General features: G+C 43.2%; 1 protein-coding gene across 2 annotated transcripts in view; it reads right to left on the reverse strand.

Moving 5' to 3' along the window:
• Positions 1-4,670: 4,670 nt before the first annotated feature.
• GNAS (GNAS complex locus) overlaps positions 4,671-27,918 on the reverse strand; it is a 123,227-nt gene continuing 99,979 nt past the window's right edge. For both annotated transcript variants that reach the window (XM_072111024.1, XM_072111025.1), the window contains 8 exons: positions 21,847-21,944; positions 8,512-8,566; positions 8,065-8,138; positions 7,913-7,971; positions 7,548-7,668; positions 7,086-7,216; positions 6,906-6,973; positions 4,671-5,687 (listed from right to left, as the gene is read on the reverse strand). In XM_072111024.1, the coding sequence (XP_071967125.1) occupies positions 5,541-5,687; positions 6,906-6,973; positions 7,086-7,216; positions 7,548-7,668; positions 7,913-7,971; positions 8,065-8,138; positions 8,512-8,566; positions 21,847-21,944 (753 nt within the window). In that variant the 3' untranslated portion in view covers positions 4,671-5,540. The remainder of the gene's footprint in view (positions 5,688-6,905; positions 6,974-7,085; positions 7,217-7,547; positions 7,669-7,912; positions 7,972-8,064; positions 8,139-8,511; positions 8,567-21,846; positions 21,945-27,918) is intronic.

Raw genomic sequence — 27,918 nt, forward strand, 5'->3', positions numbered from 1 at the left:
GTTATTTGGAGTGAAAAGTCAAAGTCGTAAAAACGGAGCCCACAAGAACGTGACGTTTTTTAAATTTTTCCACATTTGGAATTTTTTCCAGCTTCCCAGTGCACGGCATGTCACGGGAAAGTAAAATTTATTATGCACAAAATAAGCCCTCACACAACTCTGTACACGTAAAAATGAAAAAGTTATGGATTTTTGAAGGTGGAGAGCAAGAAATTTGCGAAAAAACCTTGCGTCCTTGAGGCCTGCCTTAAAAGGAGCAGCTAACATCGTTTCAGTGATTGCTCCAGTAACACAGGTGTGGGTGTTGATGAGGACAGGGCTGGAGATCAATCTGTCATGATTAAGTAAGAATCACACCACTGGACACTTTAAAAGGCTGGTGCTTGGCATCATTGTTTCCCTTCTGTTAACCACGGTTTTCTCTAAAGAAACATGTGCAGTCATCATTGCACTGCACAACACTGACCAAACAGGGAAGAGTATCGCAGCTAAAAAGATTGCACCTCAGTCAACAATCTATTGTTGGAAATCAAGGAGAGAGGTTCCATTGTTGCCAAAAAGGCTCCAGGACGCCCAAGAAGGACCAGCAAGCACCAGGACCGTCTCTTAAAAGTGTTTCAGCTTCGGGATCGGGCTACCAGCAGTGCAGAACTTGCTCAGGAATGACAGCAGGCAGGTGTAAGTGCATCTGCATGTATTGCGAGGCGGAGACTCTTGGAGCAAGGCCTGGTGTCAAGAAGGGCAGCAAAGAAGCCACTTCTCTCCAGAAAAAACATCAGGGACAGACTGATATTCTGCAAAAGTGGAGTGGACTGCTGGGGACTGGGGTAAAGTCATTTTCTCTGATGAATCCCCTTTCTGATTGTTTGGAACATCTGGAAAACAGCTTGTTCGGAGAAGACAAGGTGAGGGATACCACCAGTCATGTCTCATGCCAACTGTAAAGCATCCTACAACCATTCATGTGTGGGGCGGCTTCTCAGCCAAGGGAATCGGCTCTGTCACAGTCTTGCCTAAAAACACATCCATGGATAAAGAATGGTACCAGAATGTCCTCCAAGAGCAACTTCTCCCAACCGTCCAAGAGCAGTTTGGTGATCACCAATGCCTTTTCCAGCATGATGGAGCACCTTGCCATAAATCAAAGGTGATAACTAAATGACTCAGGGAACAAAAAAGATTTTGGGTCCATGGCCTGGAAACTCACCAGATCTTAATCCCATTGAGAACTTGTGCTCAATCATCAAGAGACGGGTGGACAAACAAAAACCAACAAATTGTGACAAAATGCAAGCATTGATTGTGCAAGAATGGACGGCTATCAGTCAGGATTTGGTCCAGAAGTTGATTGAGAGCTGCCAGGGAGAATTGCAGAGGTCCTGCAAATATTGACTTGCTGCAGTAACTCATTCATGTCAAAAGCTTTTGTTACTCATAATATGATTGCACTTGTATTTCTGTATGTGATAAAAACATCTGACCAACACTCATAAAAACCAGAGGGCAACAGATCAGGTGAAAATATAATATTTGTGTCATTCTCAAAACTTAGGGCCATGACTGTACATCACACCGCATCAAAGCATAGACCTGCACTGCCTGAAGATACAGAGAGTAGAAGCTTCAGATGCCATTGTCTTAGTACAAACCATCAATATCAATATGGTAAGATTCTGCTCCTTCCCTGAGTGGAGGCTGTTTGAGTTTCTTCGTCGATCCAGTATCTAGTACAGGACGCCTTCTACTATATACCTTTAAATGGTTTTGTACTCATTACTGAGCCATTGTCAATACTTGTTACCAAGTACCTACCTTGAACCTTCAGAATAATAGAAGGAAAAACAAAATGTTAAAAGGACAATGACTATTGCCGTGTCTCAAAAAAAGTCTGATGTACATGAAAAGTTTACTTTATGAAGGAAAAACTGTATTTCTGAAGTGATCATATTGGTACAGCTATCCTACAGCTCAATAAGCTGCAAATAGTTTGGTGCCTATGGTTGTTGGTCCAAGAGGTGTCTCTGGCATGGAAATGGTTTCCCAAGGCTCAGAACAGCCCGATGCAGCTTCATCTACATGGTGAAGGCAGAACAGCAAAACCTATTTAACAGTTCAATGAAAGGCAACAAGTATTACTTTCCCCATTAGCAGTTTTGTCTCTCAAGCCAATGCAAAACTACAATACTTAGTATACCTTTATGGCTAAGGCTTTAAGCTAACAGCTGGAGATCAATTCCTAAAATTAGTAACAAACAGGTAATGCACAGGGAGTCATATGCTGGTGCACTTAGCACTAGCCTATAATCAATGTGCCCCTGTGTGTATATGGTGTGTTTATACTGTATGTCTAAGTATATGATGTATGTATGTACTATATAGTATTAACTTTATTAAAGCCCCTGCGTCAGGTTTTTGTCTGCAGTTTAACTTTGCACTGATAAGAACATGTAGACAAAAAACTAGTGTATATACAAGTGTATAAATGTATATCAGTGCATAAAGGTGTCCCTATTAGTGAATAAATGTATTTATGAGTGTAAAAGTGACTGTATGAGTGTATATAAATGTGTACACAAATATGTATAGAATTTTTTTTAAGGGGAATGAGGGCCCCATGCAGAAGTTTGCTATGGGGCCCGGCCTCTCCTAGTTACCCCACTGATCGCAGGAGGAAGCAGCATGGAAAGACGCAGCTTGCTGCATCTGTCATCTAGTTTTCAGCACAGTATACGACGTATACACTCACCGGCCACTTTATTAGGTACACCTGTCCAACTGCTCGTTAACACTTAATTTCTAATCAGCCAATCACATGGCGGCAACTGTGTGATGCCATCATGTCAATATGGACCAAAATCTCTGAGGAGCTTCCAGCACCTTGTTGAATCTATGCCACGAAGAATTGAGGCAGTTCTGAAGGCAAAAGGGGGTCCAACCCGTTACTAGCATGGTGTACCTAATAAAGTGGCCGGTGAGTGTACAGTAAAGACGGAGGCAAAATGCATGTATGCCATTATAAATGTTCATGTATATGCTCAGCTTTGTGTTTTTCATTGTATACGCCGGAAAATCTCCCATGTGAACCTAGCCTAGGGCCCCTTTCACACTGCACATGTAAGGACGTATACAGGCAGTCCCCGGGTTACATACAAGATAGGGTCCGGAGGTTTGTTCTTAAGTTGAATTTGTATGCAAGTCGAAACTGTATATTTTATAATTGTAGATCCAGACAAAAAAAATGTTTTGGCCCCAGTGACAATTGGAGTTTGAACATTTTTTGCTGTAATGAGACCAAGGATTATCAATAAAGCTTCATTACAGACACCTTACAGCTGATTATTGCAGTCTGGGACTATAGTAAAGCATTCAGAAAGCTTCACCAGAGGTCAGAGGGTCTGTCTGAAACTATGGGTTGTCTGTAAGTCGGGTGTACTTAAGTAGGGGACCGCCTGTATTCAATACATATTCTAATAAATGGCTACAGCTCCATTTTTCCCTGTGTGTACCACTTGGCATTGCTGGAGAGAAAGGAGGGGTGAGCAGCACCACTTTCCAGCGTGCTGCTGTGTGCTTTCTCAGGGTAACACACAGCAGTGTGAAAGTAGCCCAAGCCTCTTGCTCAGGAGCCAGGTTTACATAGTTTATTCTGTGCACATGGTGTACGGCAAGGCAACCTAAATGAAGGATTCCAGCTAATATTGATCCAACATCTGAGCAAACATCTGCCATAAGCCACATGTATGGTTAAGCTAAAATGTACCTACAATTATGACAATGGTCATATGTTTAGAAAAAGTTTACATCTGACAACAGAAGATGCTGATGGGAGAGTTAAAGCAAAGTAACCAGGCATATACGTCGGATATATGTCCCCCCCATAGGCTGGCAATAGGTGCGCGCTGCCGTCTGGAGCGGTACGGCGCAGCACAGTACCGTTCCATAGCCGTAGGACGTGTCCTATCTTTTCCTCGGCGCTGACATGTGAATATAGACTTAGAACTAGGTATTTGAACATCTGGGTTTTGGTTTACGAAGATATTAGAACAATAGCTACAGTAACGATAAAAGCACTAGTTCTTATTTGTAGCAAAATTTGGTTAATGTGTAAATAAGCCATGTTATTTTTGCACTTGGATAGGTGTTTAAATGAGATCAAGCTGAAAGCATGATGAAGCCACAGTGGGTCACATAGATTAGACCCACGTTAGAAGTGGTTAAATTTGAAACATTTTTACAATTTTATGTAATTTTTACTCAACAGCCATTTGGCTTTTTTTTTTTTTAAACCAGAAAAAAAAAATATTACTACAGATTGATTTTCTCCAATGTTGAGTGGACGCAGGAAGATAAACAGGGAGGAGGGGCATACTTACAACTTAGCTCATCGCACAGGGCACAGCCAAAATCAAGGCACAAAGCTCTTCTACAAGTTTTTTTTTTTCAATAAAGTTGTACAAAATAATACATTTTACATTCTGTACAAAGAATAATCCAGCAGTAAAATAAAAACAAAACAAAAAAAAAAAAAAAACATGAAAAGAAAGTGAGGGGTGTTGTACAGAAGGAAAGGGAGTGATCATGTTTGTGAAGACAGAGGTCTAACATTCTGCTCAGGATTGAAGATTTAAAGATCACACAAGGTTGTTTAAAGGGCAAAGTGGGTAGAGAGGGGGGAAAAAAAAAAAAATTAATAAAGCGTGGCTAACTCCGCACAAATGTCCAGGTTTTTTTTTGTTTTTGGAAATAAATACATCGATATGTTGAAATTCATATCCAAGTATTTATTGTTTTTTTTTTTTTCTTAAAAAAAAAAAAAAAGAAAAGAAAAAAAAAAAGAATGGCACCCTTGTTAAAGGCATAAAATCTCTTGCCACTGCCCTCCCAGTGATGGCAGGGAGCTTCCCAGCTCCATAATATCAAGACACAATATTAGTCAAGAGTCAAGTGTCCTTTCTCAGTTGGCGGTCAGCAATGCAGTGAAGGAATACAAAGTTGATATAATGGGTGAAGGTCAGGATAGAATTAGGCCCATATTGAGGGATGGAAATAATCAGTACAGTCTCCAGCCCACCGCACAGACCTCTTCCAGACACATGTGTATACATTATATGAAGTCAAAATCCTCCACACGCACTGCATTTTACATTGGCATTTCTAAAAGGGGTGGGGCATCAGGGTTCAGGACAATAGTCCATAAGTCAAGGGTACATTTGGCGCCAGCCCGTGCTGTTTCAGGGCAGGGAGAAGGGGGGGCGAGGGTCAGCAAGCTAACAGTTCCACAAATTGTCCGACAGCAAGGAAACAAGCAAAAAAAAAAAAAAAAAAAAAAGGGTGCAAGCTGGAGAGGGAGATTGCACCCAGTTTTTCCATCCCTTCATGGTTGGATTGTTTCCCCACCCCCTTTGTTTTATGGTTGTATGTGTGGCATCTTTGTAGTTTCATTTTTTTTTATTTGAATTAAGAGTCCAGGAAAAAAAAAAAAATGGGAAAAAAAAAAAAACAAAAACGGGAACAAAATTTTTTTTTTTAGAATATCTCCATCACAACAGTTCGTATTGACGGAGGTGCATCCTTTGGATAATGTCCCGACAATCATTAAAAACCCTTCGAATATTTTCCGTATCAACTGCACACGTGAAGTGAGGGTAACAGTAGTGCCGCCCATCCCCGCTCGCTGTACTGATTCTCTGTAGAAAGGGAACAGAAAAAGCTCATTTAGTATAACTTGTATCATTTAAGTTTATAAATGCACAAAAAATATGTGAAATATGTAAACATATAAACCTATAAAATCTCTATTACAATTTTAAATATATCCTTGTCCACAGCCCCCCTTCTCTTCTTGGAAATCCCACAGAAGTGATTGCATGTGGGGAAGGAAGGAGGGGTTCTTGGCTGCCAGACACCCTGGGATCATACACACTTACACCTTTAAAGGGCTTTTCCTACAAGGGAAAGTTAGGCCCTATCCACAACTTGCTGAGACCCTGCAGATCGCAAAAACAAGGGGTCGGTCAAGTGCAGCCATCTGCTCCATTAGTCTGAGGAGCGGCGAGGGGTCTGTTGGAATCCTTGTATTAGTGATCTGCAGGGGGGGTTTCAGCACAGAGACCCAAACTAATCAACAGGTTCATTGGAAAACCACTTTAACTACTAATCCAATAAAACCTTGAACCTTTAAATCATAGTTACATATTAGAACCATTAGCTTATTATAGTCCTAGCTAACAACATCATGCATCAGAGAAACTGCTGCAAAAAGTGATTAAATCCACACAGAAACCAGAGAACAAAACCAACATTTTAGGTTGTCTGTAAATATAATAATAATAATAATAATAATAATCTTTATTTATATATGTTCAGGTTTTGTGACAGTTTCTAAAACAAAAAAAAACAAGCAAAAGAATGGAATATATTTATAACCACCTTTTATATTAAAGAGCAGGATAAAAATCTTGTTTGGTTTTAGCTTCAAAAATTACATTAAAACTTAAATAAATGATCAAAGCCTGGACATGCCCTGGCCCCTGAGGGCACTATACAGATGGGTGGGAAGCATTAAAAAAAAGAAAAAAAAACACACAAAGATAAATTGAGGTGATCATCATCTACAATTATAACTCTCAGCATCAGAAGTGCAAGCCTCTAGGAAACAGTCCCTATAGTGTGCTGCCCCGAAGTGTATGCATTCAAAGGGAGATGCTTTGCCACCAAATCTAGAGAACGCAAAAACCATCACTCCCCCTTCACCAAGTTTAGAGAACCTACTGAATTCCACATATAGGGGCCCTGTGGGCACTTGTAATCACAGTGCTAGGGTAATGAATTTATTATGCTCATTATTATGATCCATTTTACAATTAGGACAATGTGCACATAAAAAAAAAAGTATAAAAACTTACAAGAAACTCATCTCTAATAAAATACTTGGCCCTTGTGACTCTCGGGTCCTCCCCGGGTTCTGGAATTGCTAGCATGAGAAAAAAACAAAACAGATTTACAGAAATTTTTTTTTGCATGTGGCTATACAAGTCACATTACTACAATTGTCAGATTTTGTTGAACATGACAAGGAAACTCACCATCATCTGGGGTGGTGTAGCGACCAAAATCTGGAAAGTAGTCCTCAATTTTCGATTTTCCAGCCAAAACTTTCTCTGCAAGTAGATCTTGTTTATTTAAGAAGAGAATGACTGAAATGGTCCGTAGCCACCTGTTAAGGAAAGGAAATAAAAGGAAACTTAATCAGTTGTCAATTGCCATGGTAATCCGCGCATTTATGTGGTGGATACCAGCAGAGCAAAGCTTTCTAGAACATTTCATAGATAAACATGCCTAGTATGTTGTGGAAAACTGTTCGGTGTGAAAAGCTACAGCTATTGCTGTAACCGCCACCAAAGACATGGGCTGGAGACTTCAACTGCTTGGTTTTTTTTGTTGGCCAGAAAATATAGTAAAATAAACCAAAACACGAGTCCTTTAATAATCAGAAATGCAAATACCCCATAAAAAATAAATAAGGAAAATAAAAATGAACTTGATACCTATTGTTCCAGATGCTCTTAAAGAGGTTTAGTGCTTCCTGGAGTCTGTTGGTCTGATTGTCCTCCCGAATCACCATATTATAGCTGCTGCTGGCGACCACAAATATTATCGCTGTCACATCTGAAAGAAAATATCTGGTTTGTTAGCACAGTGACAAATATACCAAGTCATCCAACAGCAAATAAGCCGGGAAGGAAGGGCGGCATCAGCCCCACTGGTACTAGGCTTTGCCTACACCAAGACTCATTGGTAAATGGAAAAGACCATCTGGTAGGCGAACAGATTTCTCATGAGGCAAATTTTAGGTGGTTGTACTATAATCCATTATACCACATGAAGTAAAGCAGGATCCTTTTGGTCTTACCATTAAAGCACTGGATCCATTTTCTGCGTTCATCACGTTGGCCGCCAACATCAAACATGCTAAGAGAGAGAAAGCATCAGACACCACAAGTTACCAATCATGTTATCAATCATAGACAGACATACAAATACTAAATGTAATTCTGTACTTACTGAAAGTTCACTTTATCAACCTGAAACTTGGTTTCAAATATTCCTGATGTCAGGACTCTGCACCGTAGTAAATCCTAGAGCAAGAAAATCTGTATCACACCCAACAGCCAGTTTTAATTATTATTATTTTTTTTTTATTACACGTTTTTAGAAGATGGTACCCTCAGACTGATGTGGAATAAAGGGGTTAAATGTCTGATCTCAGTGGTTCCATCTAATAGGACTACCCACAATTGGCAGAACAGGGGACTGCAGGTCCTCTTAGTCCGTCCATGACTGGTGCCTGAAAGCCCATAAAAATGGGGCACAGGGTAAACCCTTTTAATGCGTTTTTGCCAAGTAAATTGCCCAGTTACTTTCTGGCTTTCGTGCAGAGAAATCTTCATTATGGTGCAGAACACACAATATGCAGAATTTGGGGGCCCCCCATATACTATATACACTCACCTGATCAGTGGGTGTATAGTCATTCTGTTGCACAATGTCAATCTTGTCTAGAAAACTGGAAGGGAAGAAAAAAAATACAAAAGATCATTAACCTTTTTGTAATACAAGTTTACAGACACAAAAAAAGCCGAAAGAGACACCATTTTTGATGCCACCCAAAGAAATGAAGTCAATGATTTTTATTATTATTTTTTTACTTATTTAGTTATTGCCATTGATTAAAACATTTCTGGGATCCAGCTTGCAACTTCGGTGATACATGTGATACAATTACCTGGGCTGTACCACACAGGCCTTCCACAGGGGGGCAGTAATAAGCTATCAGCTATTGATTTTTTATTACACAACTCTAATGATTGAGGAGAGTGTGGTCTCCAGGATGTATACTCACCTCTAGATCTAGTAGGAGAATGCAGTGAGATCTACTACACTGCCCCCCCACAGGAAGAAATGATACAGTGTCTAGCTACCCAAGTGATGCTCTGCTGATGCATCATGGGTACTATAAAAGACAGCACAGAGCTAGACATAACTAGAAGTCATAGTGGTGTCTGGAGTCTCTCGAACTCCTTGCACTTCTTACACATTCTCTACAATCAGATAAGCAGTGAAAAACAACAAAGGTTTTTCCTGGAGTGTCCCTCCATTGTGACCACTTCAATGTTAGTGATGGAGGGTCACATGGCAGGAAAGGGAAACTATAACAGGGTAAGTATGATGTAGGTAAACCTATTAGGTACTGCTGCTGATAAAGTTTGCAACAAGTGCTCTTTAAAGTACAGGCGGTCCCCTACTTAAAGGGGTTGTGTCACCATTGCACATTGCTGTAATTGGGTCCAATGCATTGTTAAAAGTACTTTCACCATTTACACTTATTACAAAATCTGCAGCCTTACTGAGATAACTCCTTTTGTCCTGGTTGCTGGCGCCCTCTAGTGGTAGCTGTGTCCCGTCCTGAGCTACAGCTGATCTGGCGGAGTCTGCGCACAAACATTCCACCAGCTGCTCTGCACTACAGATCACTCCACACTGAGAGATCACCTGACACACTGCAGCCAATAGGAAGTGAGACAGGGGACAGAGAGCTCAGCCGTCTACACCAGTGAATGAGGCGATTTCCACTGCTCCAAAGTTGATTCCAGCAGCAGATACAAGGTAACTGCAGATATACATGACATCTGCTGCACAGAGGAGTCCCCCCTAACATGGATCATAGCAATGTATCAGCCCTCTCCTCCCTCCACCATTAGTCAGGTCACACAGGAGGCTGCAGAGATAACACAAGTAACAGGCTGAGCTCTGACCTCTCCTGATACAGTCCTCCCCCTGTACTCTCCACCATTGACTGTCCCTCCATGTTACACTGCTGTCCTGCAGTCCTCCTCCTACTCTCCACCATTCACTGTCCCTCCATGTTACCCTGCTGTCCTGCAGTCCTCCTCCTGTACTCTCCTCCATTCACTGTCCCTCCATGCTACCCTGCTGTCCTGCAGTCCTCCTCCTGTACTCTCCTCCATTCACTGTCCCTCCATGTTACACTGCTGTCCTGCAGTCCTCCTCCTGTACTCTCCTCCATTCACTGTCCCTCCATGTTACACTGCTGTCCTGTCCCTGACTAGCAGGGAAGTAGCTAAAGATCAGTAACATGTGAGAAGCTGTCACCTATTTATGCATCCATGCATGTCAGCCTGACCGACCATGATGCTGTGAGAATACATAGTACATGTGTACTATGTGCAGTGTCCTGTGTATAATACAGGGGGCGCCAGATTCAGGATTTCTAGCGCACGTTCTTCATGAATCTGGTGCCCCCTGCATTGCTTTGACAGACTGCACCAACTTTTTTTTGGTGCACTTTTAACATGGGGCGTATGACACATTTCAATTGGACTTCTATTGGATCAGTAATGCAGGGACTATTTGAGCACAGCAGGTGGAAGGAGACTCTGAAGGCTGAGCGCTCTGTAGCACTAAGTTGTGGAATAACTGCCGCTGTCAGTGCTGTGCATGTGCCTGGCTAGGCCCCTCCCACATCTGCTTCTGTGTGGAGCAGAATAGAGGCTGAACACGCATCATAATAATAAATAGAAAGGTATCTTTACTTCCAGGTAACCATTACATATAGATTTTTGAAATATTTTAACCTCTTTGACAGCTTTTTGCAGTCAATTGTTTCGTGGCATAACCCCTTTAAGGACACCCGACTTACAGACAACCTATAGTTACAGACAGACCCCTATGACCTCTGGTGAAGCTTTCTGGATGCTTTACTATAGTCCCAGACTGCAATGATCAGCTGTGAAGTGTCTGTAATGAAGCTTTATTGATAACCCTTGGTCCCATTACAGGAAAAATGTTTCAACTCCAATTGTCACTGGGGCCAAGATTTTTTTTGTCTGGATCTACAATTATAAAATATACAGTTTCGACTTACATACAAATTCAACTTAAGAACAAACCTCCGGACCCAATCTTGTACATAACCCGGGGACTGCCTGTATATTGTTTTACTTATAGGCCAGTTTTAATTTTGAATATGGTGTTGTATTGTTGAGAAATCATGAATAATATGCTACAAAAACCTCACCAAAAGGACCATGTAGAGTTTTCAACTAAAGCACGCTGGGGGAGACTCACCAATCAAAAAGCACCCCAACCTCGTGTAATCTGCACCAATAAATTGATTAATTGCGCCACATTAATCAAGTAGCTTTAAAGACCGTGGAGGCAGTATGCCGAGTTGTGGGACTTCTGTACCAGAATAAACTAAGGACCACTGCATATGGGGCTTAAAGGAAATCTACCACAAAAAAAAAATCTGCATGATAAGCCAGGGGCACTTGCTCATAAATCGTGACTGTGGTAATCATTTTATATCTGTTATCCAGATAACATTCTATAATAATAATTAAAAAAAATATATATGCTAATGAATCTGAAGGGCTCCTGTGGGTGTTAGCAGAGGCCCTCTGTGCTCAGGATTCAAAGGATGTTACACTGTCTCACCCCCCTCTGCTGGATATGATCGCACACAGCTGCTGTTTTGCATTTCAGCACAGTGTGTGTGTGTACGGGGAAGTGCTCTGCACAGTACAACAGCCTGTGTAGCCACAGCTCTGAAGGGCTCTAGTAACCCGCCCCCTCGCTGTTTTATCATAATGGATTTTGATGTCCTTTAAGCGAGATTGTGAGGGTCATCAGAGGTGCCACAAGAACTTCAAAAATGGCAATTTTGTAAATGCCAATTGCCCCATCTACCCTTCTAGAAATGAAGTGGTCACTTCTTCCGGAAAGAAAGCCAAAACAAATCACTCAGGAACTGGTCAATCCTACTGGATTAATCTTGGCTACTGCAAAGCCAGAGATGGGCAAAATGTTACCAGGAAAGCATGGCCCTATCAGATGTTGTAAGGGGGTCCCCTGTGGGAACGCCAGCATTCAGGGTGGAGTTCTCCATAAGCTATACCTTTGCCAAGCCTCCCTTATCTAGTGACAGCTACTGACAGCTGATAATGTAATTTTGATAGGATTCCCATGCTGGCTATACAAACACAAGTGTGTGCTAGGAAGCTCATTGTAGCGGTCACGGATGCAGAGACTACTGAAGGCAGAAGTGTCCTGTCTGCTCTAAGGCTTGACTTTAGCCATGACACCTGTCTTCTTCACACATAATGAAAGTGGATGCAGTCGCAAGCTAAACGTCACTACCGCCACAACATAAATGGCTGCAATAATTTCAAATCTGATGAATGTGACCAGCTGTGTGCTGGGGTCCCCGGCCCTGTGACATGCCAGGTCACCATGTAGCCATTTAGGTCATCTGTGCCATACCCCTGTATTTCCTACAAATGCACTGCTATCCATGCTGAAGGGTTGTGCGTGATGCTCTCCACCATGGTCAGTGTGGATGAGAAGCCGTCTCTAGTGTCCCCTCAGTACTGCGCCCATAAGAACGGCACATCCCACCAGTGACTGAACATCGGATGAGCACTTACAAGTTTCGGCCATAAAGATACATTTGTATACGCACTTGAAATTCTTGAAAACATTAATAAAATCTACATAATCCGACCTTTTCTCCAATGTGAAGGAGCTGCATCGTACACACAGCTACAAGTTTTGCTTTCAGCCGCCTGGATGTAGCGCACATTCCTCCCACAATGAGGCAGAGGGGCAAAGGTTTTAGGAGACTGAAGCTCCACAGACCTGAGCGATAGCAATGGACCACCTATACAGGGGAACCCAACTCAGTGTGCACCACTTGTCTGAGCAGGGATCTTACAAAAAGTTCCTTCTCGATCTGCGGACACACAACGATCAGTGCCAGGATGGAGGGGAGAGAGATTTGTCATCTGAAGTTGGACTAGTTTGAGAGGATAATCTAACTTTCCCAGTGTTGCATTACAAATGGTCCAGAAATAGCTGCCCGCGCCCTGGCCTCCAGCTCTGTTGTCATGACAATGGGGCCATATTACTATAAATAGCTTGTCAGCACGAAACCTTGTGAGAGATCTCTGGAGCGGGGCCAGGCGGCAGAACAAAGACACACCATTCAACTGCTCCCCCTGCACCAAATCCCACAATTCACCCTTTATACTGTGCAAATACTTGCAGCAGCTTCCACCTCATTCATTAGTGGCATAGGACCCCCACATCAACCAGACTGTGCACTCAGCAGGTTTAAAGAGGTATGGCGCTGGTAAACACAATAGATTAGGTGATCCCTACTACCAGCAAATCTACACATGTGCAGCCAAGTACCAGGGTAGGTGACCACTGTGTGTAGGTACATGGGCAGATGTATTACTGGATCAGTGCAGGGTACATCTAGACAGATCAATCCCAGTGTCTGATACAGTACAAGTAATACTGTGCACCTTCTATTGGTAGTTTGTGCACCACAATATCGCATTTTCTATTTTCTGTACAGGCCCCGCCCCCTAGTTATTGAGGACACACCCATTTTTCATAGGAGTTTGAAAACCACCCAAAATGGTCTAAAACCTTCAGTAAATGTGGCGCACAGCACTTCAGGAACAAATCATTCTGGCATACACAGATACAGGCAGTCTCCGGGTTACGTACAAGATAGGGTCCGGAGGTTTGTTTTTAAGTTGAATTTGTATGCATGTCGAAACTGTATATTTTATAATTGTAGATCCAGACAAAAAAAATTTGGGCCCAGTGACATTTTTTGCTGGAAAGGGACCAAGGATTATCAATAAAGCTTCATTACAGACACCTTACAGCTGATCATTGCAGTCTGGGACTATAGGAAAGCATCCAGAGACTTCACCAGAGGTCAGAGGGGTCTGTCTGTAACTATGGGTTGTCTGTAAGACAGGTGTCCTTAAGTAGGGGACCGCCTGTACATCTGAGCTTGACCCTGCTTGCTTAGAAGCAAAGCACTAAGAGGATTACAGTGTGAGGCCATCTGGGGAAAATGACCAAGAGGGATAATGTGTGAACAACGCTGTATAGGTGGTTACTATACAAGTTAATGGGGGAGATGTATGCCAGCAATTTGGACCGGAAATGCAGTGTGCCACATTTAATGAATATTTAACATAATTTTTAAGCAGGTTTCTGACTCGTCCGAAAAAAGGGGCGGTAACTATGAGATGTGACCAGACAACAAATAGCCCGTGCGCCAGAAAATTCAACATTATGGCGCCGCAAACTAGACCAACTAATAGGACAGTCTTATACTGCACCAGATTAATCATCCAGCATCAGACACCGGGATTAATCTGCTGCAGCACAGAATTGTTCTACTCTGCACTGGTCTAAAGACCGACACATTAACACATCTCCTCCAATAAGTCTGTGTCCACATGATCATTGGGAACAAATGGCTGCAGTGTCTGAGTTGATAAAGTTTATGCTTTCACAGTTTGTCTATGGCCACAGAGTTTGGGGAAGGGGGTGGGGGGTTATATATAAAATTTCCATATAATTAAATAATTATATAAAGTTACAAAAAAAAGAGAGCTCCGAAATCTGAAAAACACAAATATGTCTCAAAAATACAAAGTGGTTTTCACCTTTTCTGAAATCAAAGAGACAGGAATTTGAACCATTTTGGAGCGGTTTTCAGTGCCCTAAGGCCATCTTGGTTAATAGTTTTGTTTATACAATTGGTTTAACTGTATATGCAGTTAAAAAAAAATTCTATAGAGCAAGTCTGCAAATATAAAACAAAATGGAAGACAACATATAATGTGTGTATTAGTGTGGGGAGCAGGATATCATCTATTAATAGTTCTGCCCTGCTTTCCTGATGTGTAAAGTGAAGCCTTCTGTCTTTTACCTGATCAGCCAGACATTCCTGTCCGTCCATAATATGGTCGCAGATGGAGGGTCACATGATCTCTTACTGGTCAAGAGCAATTGGCCTGCCAGGACCTAATGATGGTATTCATGAATATTATCAGAAGATCCTGGCAGGGCGATTGCTCATGGACAGTTAGAGATCACATGACTCTCCACCTGCAGCCATTTTATGGACAGGAATGTCTGCCTGTTGATGTAAAAGACAGAAGGCTTTACTTTACATATCAAGAAAGTGGTGTAGAACTTTTTGAGAAGTATATTGGTATATTGTCCCGCCACACAGTACAAAAAAAAAAAAAAAAAAAAAAAAAAAAAGAGAAAGTAGCCAACCCCTTTAAGGGTTAATAAAACAGTGATTAGATTTCCTTGAAGACCGTGTGCACATGAATTGTGTATGGTCATTCAGCAGCACAGAGGACATCAGGAGCAGAAGAGAACATGCCAATCTCCGCCTTTGTTACCCTTTATTTGCGTCCAAGCCTCATTTACAACAGAAAACATGAAAGTCTATCCAAGTAGGTTACTTAAATCCCTACCCATGTACAATAGAACAGGGTTGAATTCTAAGTCTATGCTCAAGCAGTGTACAAGTCTCATGCCTGGTTGTTAATAGGTAAAAAATTCTGCCAATGAGGAGTGGAGAGGATTTAGTATATGATGCGAGACAGATGGTAAATATATATACACCTTACTACAAATTTGTAGAAGAAGACCTCTGGCTAATTTTTGATTCATCTTGGGGGGTGGGGGTGGCTTGGGAAGGAATAAAGAAAGCTTTACTATGCAAAGTCCAATGCATTCCTCAAAGGGACCCCACGTCCTTGCACACAATCAGTTACTGCAAGGAGAATGCAGCAATGTAATATTTAGCATCTGCATTCCCCCTCCAACTACCTCTCACGTCCTGTCCTGAGGCTGTGGGGGCAAACCGGAGGCATGACCATGAACGTTCACAGCATGTCCACAGAGGATCAGGGGTTATAATTAGTGGGGCCCAATATGGACGATGCAGGGATGAAGCAGATTCTGATCAGTTAGATCCCAGAAGTTCTTGGTACGATCACCACTTTGTAAGTAAAAGGGTTTCAGACAGAGATTGAATAACAAGAGAGCAACACATTGTGTTTAGGTGTCCAGCAAAGGTGGGCTGTACATAGCAGCAACAAAAGACTGAGATTACTAGCAGATCAGTTGTGGATACCTGATCGTGTGCAGGTAATGAGAGAGAAGAGCGGAGCAGCTCCAGTGATAACGGAGGAGAGCGCGATCTGCACAATCACTGGCATGAAAGTCACTTTGATGCCATTTCCCTTGAAGAGAGGGTCCGGCAGCCGGCAGAGGATCCACCCTCCATGACCCAGCCTCCATCACTCCCCCCTCCAGCGCTGCAGCCAGGCTATAAATAGCTCTGCTGCTCCTAGTTTACACAAGCAGTATGGAAGGAGGGGCCCTGTCTCAGCCGATGGGAAGCTCAGTGTTGCCAGTCTCACTATCTGGGAACCCACAACAGTGGTCAAGTGGTTCTCATGTCCCAGAACGGGTCTCCATGTATCCTACTGACAAGGACTGGCTCCCACATTGCCTGCAGTCCAGTGTAACATTACCAGCACCTAGCAGGCACATCAGCCCTTTCTACCTCCCTTCTGTTGGGATTCATGAAAACAGTGTGTGATCCCGGCCTAATGGAGGACAGGAGGCAACTGCATCTTTCCTGGGGTCAAATCGACACCGAAACGTTACTGACAGCCAAATAAGACACGTCTAGGAAAATAAGACAAATTCTCTGCTACGGATCAACACAAGCATTAGCATGTGAATGAGGTATGAAATATCCAATGCAACTGCATAGCATGCAGAATTTCAGCAGATTTAGGGATGACCAGTGCATTATCCATGACTAGATGGCGTGAACCCTAGGGCTACCTGCACGGATCTGTATTAGTGAGGTGTGGATTGTGAACGAGCAGGCGCTTTCCAGTGCAGTGAGCAGATACATCACTTAACCACAACACTACTTCCCCTTTAACCAGATAAAAGTAGGAGGTGCGAATGGCTGGACAGAGGCTCCCTATTATACATTTAATAGGGAGCCTTTGAGGAGCCAGAAGAGTCGGCTCTTATTAGTGAGTGGGGCCTAATGATCCAGCTCACTAAGAAGAGCCGGACTTCCCATCACTACTCGGCATGTCATACCCATAGTATTGTATATATTTACAAGTAATGACAGCCACAGGGACACAGATACACCTCATATTAGGAGAATCAGCCCTGGCTTCTCAGTTGGCCTCACACAACTATGTAAATGCAGAGGTGTTAGGCGAAATTCACAGGAGGGGCTCTGGTGTCCCATCAGACGTTCTGCTGCACTATTCCAGCTGTCAATTTTGGAAGGTCTACACCTTCTTTATAATATTTAAAACACACACACAGTCTGGAATTGTGGATTCCCAGCCTTAATATGTGTGACGCATGCCATCTACTGCAGACAGTAAGCTCGCAGCGCCCCCATGTAAATGTGTAGTAAGAGATAAGAGCGGACACAGCCAATGCAGTAAATCACCAGATCCGGTGCACACAGCTTGCAGGAGTAGGAAGCCTCCCTAGCTGGGGCCCTGCTATGAGGAGGAAGCAGAGAAAAGTGGAGACAACGGCCGCCAATAGCGTCCCCCGACTGTGATCAGCTGTCATGACATCATGTGGGGCAGCACAGTATAAGATCCACCCAAATACCAAGTGCAGACACTGATGTCTACACTCAGGATAGCGAGCAGTCACTGTATAACATAAGCTGTAGGACACCGCACTGGCCTGTCTACAAACCAAGGACACTGCAGGGACATCTTAGGGCTTATTCACATGCACAGGTTTGGTGTGTAAAATACACACTGTATGGTAGAGACATTTTATAGAGCAAACGCAGCTCTCCAGAGACACCACTCCAAACAGCAAAGTATATATAAGGGGTCCCTGTATACCTGTGGGACAATGGTGCCATACACACGATACAATACTACGGGGACATCATAAATAACCATGTTAAATATGTATAATTATGCAAATATGCCACTTTTCCATACTGGCCTCTCATGAGCAGTGCTAATAATCAACCTTGGCCAAAGATGGTTGTCACTTCTACTAGCAGATGGAGAATGGCTCAGTCCATAACCGGTAAGTCTTTGCTGCCGATCGCGGGTGTTATCACAGCGATGACTGCCGGCAGCCTCAAAAAGATAGCGGCGCATGGGCACCGCCATCTTACCTGGGATTGGTATCCCCTTAATCGTACCGACCCAAAGAATAAAGTAGACATGTCATTTGGGGCGCTCAGTGAAAGACGTAATATCCAAGCCCACAAGAAAATGGCGCAAATGCGTTTTTTCACCATTTTCATCGCATTTGGAATTTTTTTCCCGCTTCCGAGTACATGGCATGGAATATTTAATATCATCACTATGAAGTGCAATTTGTTATGCAGAAACAAGCCATCACACAGCTCTTTACGCGTAAAAATCAAAAATCTATAACTTTTTTAAGGTGGGGAGTGAAAAATGGACTTGAAAAAACAGGAAAGGGCCCGGTCTTTAACTGGTTAAAGTATTTCTGTGATGGGGTGGGCAATGAAATATGTTTTAAAGAGAACCTGTCAGCAGGAATTGACCCAAAAAAAAACCCAAAAAAAAACAAAAAAACACTCCACGACCAGAGACATCACTAACCGTCTCCATCTCTGATGCATAATGTCAATCGTAACAGAGGGGCCATTCTGAGGTGGGGAGAGCTGGACTTCAGGACTAAACGCTCCGCCCCAATGACTTTATACAACCAATTCAAAACTCACTTTAAAGTCAATTTTCTGGATGATTCCACCACACTGTTTCATGAAAGAAACATGATCTGAAAGAGGTTAAAAGGAAACCAACCATCAGGAATCTACCCATTAAGGTACCGTATACACTCGAGTATAAGCCGACCCGAGTATAAGCCGAGACCCCTAATTTTACCACCCAAAACTGGGAAAACCTATTGACTTGAGTATAAGCCGAGGATGGGAAATGCATTGGTCACAGACCCCCCCCCCAGTATATAGCCAGCCTTCCCCCAGCAGTATACAGCCTGCCCCCAGCAGTATACAGCCCAGCCCAGCATTAAAAAATAAACATATACTCACCCTCCGGTGGCCCGGATGTGCAGCGCTGCTCCCCCGATGTCCGCGGGGTTCGTCTTCAGGCTTCCGCGCCGTCTTCTTTCTTCTGCAGGGCGCCGCCATCGATCCTCCCCGGCAGGCGCATAGTATGACGCGCCGCTGCTGACGTCATACTAGGCGCCGCTCGGGGGAAAGACATGGCGGCGCCCAGCAGAAGAAAGACGACGGCGCGGAAGCCTGAAGACGAACCCCGTGGACATCTGGGGAGCAGCGCTGCACATCCGGGCCACCGGAGGGCGACTATATAAGTTTATTATTTTTTAGGTATTTTTTTTTACTTTATATTGACTCGTGTATAAGCCGAGGGGACATTTTTCAGCACATTTTTTGTGCTGAAAAACTCGGCTTATACACGTGTATATACGTTAGTTGTGGTAGTAGGTTACCTTTAATAACCTAAACCCTAAAACTAAGCCCATTAGCCTCTCTGAAGAATTTTTATATTAGATAGATGATTAGGTTAGACATTGTTATAGGGCTAAGCAAGCATAGTTTCAGGATGAGGTTATTAAAGGTAACCTACCATCAGATCTTCCTTAATAGGTAGGTTCCTGATGCCAGGTTTCCTATAAGCTGCTTCACAACATAATGGTAGTGGTTTATCAAATCCATTTCTGTAGACAGGTTCCCTCTAAGTTTAAGGAACCTGTTATATTGGGGTGGAAAGGTCAGACATTTTTTCATCGTTTTATATCCTGGGCAGCTTGCCTTACATTGGCACCAGCAAGCTAACTTTTATTCACAAGTATGGACTAAGACATGGCAGCTTCATCCCTTGTACTATTCACAAACTAATTGTAATCTGCACAAATCATTTAGAGGAATAAGCAGGGCTGTGGAGTCGGAGCCATTGACAAATTTGGTCTTGTCGGAGTCATGATAAAACGGACCTTTACATTTTTCTTCAAATGTCTGTTCTATTCCTGATCTGAAGATTTAGGCCAGGGCCATACTGAAATACTGCTCAACTTTAAGGAGCCACACCAGTATCCAGCCCCCGACATTCACCAACAACCACCGTACAGCACAAAATGCCAACGCAGAATTCATAGATACCATAATACAGCAAATACCACCCCAGCAACCAAACAATGTATTCAGTGGAGACTATAATACTGTACACCACAGAGCAGATAGTAGTACTGGAGACCACATAGCGGGCTTAAAATACTGGAGACCCCCACAGCATAAAACCACTAATATTTGAGACCCCCAGTACAGACAAAAATAAATAAATAGTCTCCGTTCCTGGCTCTTCTTCTGCTCCCTGCACCACACTGCAGATTCTTTCCTCCATGTGACGTTCTGTGTCCCATGCTGGTTGTATGAAGCAGCATCAGGACTCAGAGCAGAAGAGGAGCCAGGAGAAGTACAGCTGACAAGTACTTACCACTCCTGGGTCCTCTTCTGTGGGTGCTCTGCTCTGGGTTCTGACCTTGACGCATACAACCATTGCTAAGGAGTCAGGACACAAAGCGGAGCGGCAGTAGAGGACCCTGGAGCAGCGAGAACTCCCAGCTGCACTCAACTCACCACTACCTCCTGTACAAATAATAGCTTCCATCAGTTATGGAAGTGCTCATTGGACTCTAGTTATGGCCCGCACCTTGACAGCCAATGGCTTGAAAGGCCACCTGTGTCTTGTCGGCACATCTTGTGCACCCTTGGTCCCCCTTTTGGTTGCAAAGAATGTGTGCTACTTTATATACAGGCTCAGTAGTGAAGCTCCTCTGCTATAGATTACAGCATAAGGCACTGGGAAGGACTCCTGCGTTTATCTCAAACACTGATAAGGTGATCAAGAAAACAGGACTGTGGAGTCTGAGTTGGAACCATTTTGGGGGAGCTGGAGTCGGACATGAAGTTCTGGAAATTGAGGCCCTGGTAATAAGAACACTCTCCAAGATGACAATGATTTATCAAGCCAACAACTGCAGCAGTATGCCAGAAATCTAGATATTAGAGGATTCTAATAGAGTAGAGACAAGACATGGCTGTTGTGACAAGTGGGACTGCCGGAATGTGTCAGCTATTTGCGGAGGCAGGAGGACAGTGTTTGCGAGAAGACCAGGATCATGAAACAATATGCACTATTGTGTTCCTGGTACTTGTGTTACCTCCTACCACAGCCCCCTTCTTCATCTCCGCTACTGCATACTGAAAGAGTCGCTTGTGTGTCATCCAAGTGAACCATGAAGCAGAAAACTTGTGCAGTCATTGCAAAACGGAGTCAAGATGGCTACCCACAATGCCAATCCATCCTTTACTTCCTCTATTATAATCATGAAGTAAAGACTATTTATCTTTACATCTTAAAATGTTATGCCGCATTGTGCAAAACACAAAAAACTCCTATTCTCTCCAGGCAATGAGCCCTCAGGGGATGGGCCATCCTTTATCAGCAGAATACTCCCTCTACCAATGTATATTGCATAAAGAGATAAAAGATAAAAACCATAATACATCATTTTTCATCTCTTTCAGGCTTCTAGTTTTGGCTTCTAAAGAAAAATGCTGACCTGACCAGAATTCTGTTTTCTGGATGCAATAGTCATAATTCTAATGTATGGGACATTCATGAGGGGTAGGGGACACACACACTAAAACGACCATTTATTTGCAGAACCTGCCAATTCAGCAAGATCACCAATTTTAAGTAGATGTGGACAGGGTGCAACCCATGCCAATCACTGAAATGACTGGGCAGAGCATATCACCACCACACAAGCCACTGCCGTGTCTGGAACAATAGTAGGTGAATCTATGTGTAAAAGGTGCTGGGGAGAGGAGACACTTACTACTGTGCACAGTCGATAAGTTGATATTCATTCGATCTTTCGTAGCAGGCTTTCACCCCTTCGTCTTGCCAGAGGGCTTTTGTATGCTCATAGAACTCCTACAAGAGAATAAGACGACATTTACAACATCCTGCAATGATGAGAATAGTAAAGATCTGACAACTTTCTGACAAAATGTGACCTATTTTGTTTACCGCCTCCACTCTGAGAAGAGTACTTTACCACCAATGGACACCCCCTGTCCAACATTTGCCCCACCTACTTGGTGTCTGTGTTGGTTGGTTTGGGTTTAAAAAATAAAAAAATTATATATAGTATAATACTATTCTTATATTGAATAGTTTTTCTTAAATATATGTACAACCTGGTAGGATGAGCTTGATGGGCAGGCAAAACACCAAATTTATGTGCAGTGATATTACACACACACCATTCAAAGGCTGACAGTATGATGCGCCATTATCACCATTGTGATTCATGCGGTCATAAAAAACATTTATAGGAAAAAAAAATAAATATATTTTTCTATGTATAGATCCATGAATCTATCCACAAGCAATAAGATCAGATAGTGGCATTGTCTCCTCTTGTAACCTCCCTCCCCTTCTCACATCTAAAGAAAAAGTATCTGTGGACTTCACATAACATATGGCTCTGTATATAGCGAATCTGGATAATATTATTTATTATTATCATTATTAATAATAAAACAATTTATTTCTTAAAGAGAAGGTAAAGTCATCAGGGACCTTGGATAAGAGCAGATGGATGGATGTAGGTTTACCAGATAGGAGTGACCGGAATCGCGTCTATTGTAGCGCATTTTCACGGAGTGTGTCTAGGGGTGTGCTCTGGCTATTAGTCAGCCGGCATAAGCACACTTGTCACATGCCAAGGGGACGCTGCTACAAAGATTATGATCATAACCAATAAACTCGGAAGGCTGGAGCAGACTGTTCTAACTCTACTGTAAAGTTGAGGACAGCGAGGAGAGGGGGAGGGGAGTGCGTTCCTGTGATCAACATGCAGGACAGTCCAGTTCAGATTAAAGCAAGACAAAAAAACAACCTGTGTTGGGAGGGTTCAGTAAAAGAATGCTTTCTTCAAAATGGTTCCCAGTTTGGCACCTTGCAGCACTGGTTAGACTGGTATGAGCGTTCTGAAAAGCGTAGGTGGATAAGCTTGCTCTCAACATTTCCATGTGAAGTTCTGCTGAGGAATTTAAACGCGTGCCCAAGTCACATCCTCCTGACAGGGCAATCTGTAAAATAGCAGCTAGATGTACAGGGAAGGCCAGGCTGTGCCACAACTAATACAATGGCTTATGACACCAGGTGGCAGTATTAAAGGGCTAGACCAGGCCTCAGTAAACTTATGGCTTGAGAGCCAGATGGGGCTCTTGATTGTGCATCAGATCTATGACCCAGGCACCGTCACTGCCTCCACTCCTCTTTAGTGGAGAGGATGAGGAGAGGGGAGGGGAGGGGTCGCTGTGACTACTGGGAGGTATGTGCTGTGACTACCTATCTAGTGGGGGGCATGTGCATACAATATGGCTCTTACAAATTACATTTTAAAATATGCGGTGTTAATGGCTCTCAGCCAAAATGGTTCCCAGCCATTGGCTAGACCAACCCCAATAACTTTCATAGGACCAAAATGCAGTAGTGGAAAGTTGTAATAAGGCAACACTTCGATCTTTTCCACTTCGAGGAAATGGATTCTATTTCATACAGTTTCTTTGAAAACAGAATAATGATTGCAACTGCTACACAAGGAATAGATTTCAATGACCCCAGGGGAAGTTACTTGAGGGTTGCAGGGGATCCCATAAAGTGGCTTATCCCCATTTGAAGGGACCGCTTCTAGTTAAGTGCAAGTCAGAACTGTATATTTTATAATTGTAGCTGCAGATAAAATTTATTGTTGTCCCAGTGACAATTGGATTTTCAAAGTTTTGTGTTGTCATAAGAACAAGGATTATCAATAAAGCTTCATTACAGACACCTTACAGCTGATCATTGCAGTTTGGAACTATAGTAAAGCATCCAGAGACTTCACCAGAGGTCACAGTGGGCAGAGGGGTCCGTCTGTAACTAGGGGTCGTCTGTAAGTTGGGTGTCCTTAAATCACCTGTACATTTACTAGTACATCATCAGGAAAAGCAGCCACCAGAAAATGCTAGCTGAATGAAAAAAAAAATACTAGATGGCATGCAGCTCAACTTATTCAACCTGTGTTGTGCATATAATACTAATCCTTCTATCCATCTACTCAGCCAAAGTCAGCACCAGAATAAACCCAGTTTGTAAGATTCTGTAACTCTAGGACAGGGGACACTGGATACAGGCATCTAAAGCAGTTCTGCAGTCTTTTGGATTACGTAATTTCCAAGAAAAGTCTAGTACAACATGTAGTGAATAAACGTGATTGTTAGTTGATCAGATATTATCTGTCCCTCCCATAAACTGCGTTGTGGCCATCAGCTGACAGTCACTCAGTCTGAGAGGAAAGTTGCCTAATTGAGCCCATTACAGAGATTGGACCGTCGGTCACATACAGGCAGGTCCCAGCAGTGGGACCCCCTGCTTATACTTTTTTGTACCAGACCATAGGCACGGCCAGGCATCTGGAGAGAATTTGGCTAGTTAGAGACAGAACACATGCAGACTCAATGTGTCATTATAATGGCTACAATACCTGCAATATACAGCAATATTGACTATTTTAACCCCCTATTCAGAAGAAAGTGTGAACAAAGCCTTCATTTCATATGGAAATAAAAGGACAATTCATTTATTAGATCAGAAAATAACTGTTAAAGTAACAAAAACAGGAATTGGACGGACCATTAATGTGGTCACCAGTACGTTATGACATCAGCATCCCTATACACAACAGGGATAGGTAACAACCAAAAGTCAGTCTGTCTGTCTGAGGGGAAATCGGGAGTCTCCAATCTGTGTGTCAGAAAACTCCAAAGTGCATCAGATGTGGGAAGTCCATTTTTAGGGTCTAAAAAAAAAAAATGGTCCATGTACGGGGGCGGGGGGTGAAGGGGATGTGCAATCATTCAATCATTTTGATGAGATTAATTCTACCCCCGATAACCATGGAGCGCTTCCCTAAATTGAGAACCAGAGTCCCTGTTGGTGACAAGGCAGAGTTTACACAATGATGAAAGTTTTCCCTATCTCATCAAGTGACTAAAGCAGCCAATGGAAAGCCCAGGGCAGAAGATACACATCTGTTACGAGTCAGCCTGCCAGGTCCTCACCAGCTATTTATCTGTATGGACAAAGCACTGCTGTAACAGAAAGGATTCAGCAACCAATTCGGGTGAATGTGCACAGGATAGTTTTCACAAAACCAGGTCCAAATCATACAAAAGAGAAAATTTCTAAAAGAGAAGTTAGAATAACCAGAAATGGATTCAAACGGAGGGGGGGGGGGGGGGGGGAGAATTTAACAGTTGTGTTCTCAGGCAAGGGTCAGCACGCCGCTGATTGGCGCTACCCACTTCCTGGGTTCTTATAAAGACCGGCAGCTTTCCACAGTGTTTCCTTCCCAAGTGTTGACCTCCCGTTGTGACCCCGGACCTGTTCCTGATTCTGCCCCTTCGCTGCCAGCCCTGATCTCTTGCTCTGCCCCCGACCTTGCATCATTACCGCCTGCCTGTTCCTGACCACGAGACTGCCTAGTAATCCTGTACCTCGACCCTGGCTGCCACTGCAGCAAGACCATCCCACTTTGCGGGGGCTCTGGTGAAGACTGGGTGCCACTTAGATTTCAGTCCCAGGTGTCTGCTAACATCATCATCCGCGGTGGTCCACTACTCCAAATCCTGACACCCACTACATGCCTCCCAGTGTATAGGTAGCCCCAGCACATGCCTCCCAGTAGATAGGTAGCCCCAGCACATGCCTCCCAGTAGATAGGTAGCCACAGCACATACTCCCAGTAGATAGGTAGCCACAGCACATACTCCCAGTATATAGGTAGCCACAGCACATACTCCCAGTATATAGGTAGCCACAGCACATACTCCCAGTATATAGGTAGCCACAGCACATGCCCCCCCCAAGTAAATAGGTAGCCACAGCAAATGCCCCCCAGCGCTCCCTGCAGCCAGCTCCTCATCGCTCCCATGCTCTTCTTTGACCCAGGCTTAGACAATGGCGGCTATGGGGCCTGTGTCGTACAAAGGACGTAGGCAGCGGTAACATCTCTGCCTGTGTCCAGTGATCAGTCTAAGAGACACACAGCAGCCATCACTATTTATTAAAGATCTGTCTGAGAGCCAGATGCAGCCAACAAAAGAGCCACATCTGGCTCCCGAGCCATAGGTTCCCTAGCCCTGGTGTATGGTGTTGGGCATCTGCTGCACTGTGTCTAAACACAAGCCTGAGGGTTTATTTAGAGAAAGGAACATCCACCATAGAGAACTGAGATCTGTTTAATATCCACCCGAGCTTTGAGAGAATGCGGCTGCATCCACATCCATGAATGAGGTTGGTTTGATGAATCATTATACAGTACTATTACAAGTGTCACTCAATGTGATACATTCTACATAACACATGGGAAAAAAAGACAAGGCAGATAAGGAAAAGACTTTAATGTAGAGAACAAATGCTGGTGTGGAAGAGAAACATTAACAGGTTACACCAATACTCTATAATGGGCGAGGGTCCGTCCCCTGAAGCCAACCTCTTCCAGTCTTTGCCGGAAAGCTGAGTCAATAAGCTTCCCTCACTTCCCACGATGCATTGTGGTCTCTCACGAGGTAACTTCAGAGAGATTTAACTCAGCAAAAACAGTTTAAGTCCACTAAACACTGCACAACCTACATACAGGATGAATATAGTGACTAGTTTGGCAGTCACATGGAATAAGTAATAGAAGCTATCAGTGAACTAGTTACAAGAAGTGCATAGACAGCGTGAGCACTAAAGGTTAACAGCGTCCCTGCTGTGAAGATAGTTTCCAGAGAGTAGAGGCTGGAAGTGCTACAGAGGAGTGCATGACACATAGCTTGATATGCAGAGACAGAAAAAGTTCACAGAATCAGAGACTGAGATAGAGAATAATAGGAGAGATCTTGTACATCAATATTCTATGCAGGAGACTTATGCACTCACAGATCTGCACAGACACAGCTACTCTGCTAGCTACACACAGGGAGCATCACATGACCCACCCCATTCCTCCAGAGTGAGCAAGGAGCAGAAGCCCCTCCCCTCTAGCAGTTATTATCCATCGGACACGACTTTGGGAGACAGCTCTGTTTTAATGAGACTAAAACTAAAAAAAAAAACCTGTAATCATGGTATCGTACTACTTTACAACAGCCTCATATAGAGCATGAGTAACATAAAATGCTAACATTCCGATCAAGAAAACTAGGCTTTAATATTAATTTTCTTTTCCAAGGAGGAAAGATTTCTATGTAGTGCGGCAGGAGGGACATCTATGCAGAAAAGTCTATAAAAAAAAGTTGCTGTGGATGTTTTATTGGACAAGGCCAGGAGCCATTAAAGCCAGTCGAATGACAAGGTGCAGCTTCCAGGATTAACCTGGAAAGAGTGATCATCAGTTTGTTTGTGTACACGACACAAAGGACCATTCTAACGGAACAAGGATTAATAACCTATCAGAGTAACTATGTGGCCAAGAGGGCGGCCATTAAATCGAAGAAACTAGAGCAGCATAGGACATCTCTTTAGACACAAGATTCAGAAATACAATGCATAATCATATCCAAAAACTTGTTGCTGACTGCCGATAAACAAGCTTTAGGTAGACCGAAAAGACCAGTCCATAACAAGCATATCAGACGCCAAATAATGCGAGACATGGTCGTTGATTTCCTGTGATGGATCAGGTACCATATGATATGATCATTGTCCTGCCTTGTCTTGTAATTCTGTGGTTCCGTATGAATTAATGTTGCCCTCACAATCCAATGAAGGACAAGTCATTCACAATGTGGCCCTGTGAAACTCCTAATATCAGACTGTTCTATAGAGTGTAGGAGCAGGCACCAGGCACTGCCATATGGTTTATAGCATC

The sequence above is a fragment of the Engystomops pustulosus genome, chromosome 6, assembly GCF_040894005.1.
Source record: "Engystomops pustulosus chromosome 6, aEngPut4.maternal, whole genome shotgun sequence".
Classification (NCBI taxonomy): Eukaryota; Metazoa; Chordata; class Amphibia; order Anura; family Leptodactylidae; genus Engystomops; species Engystomops pustulosus.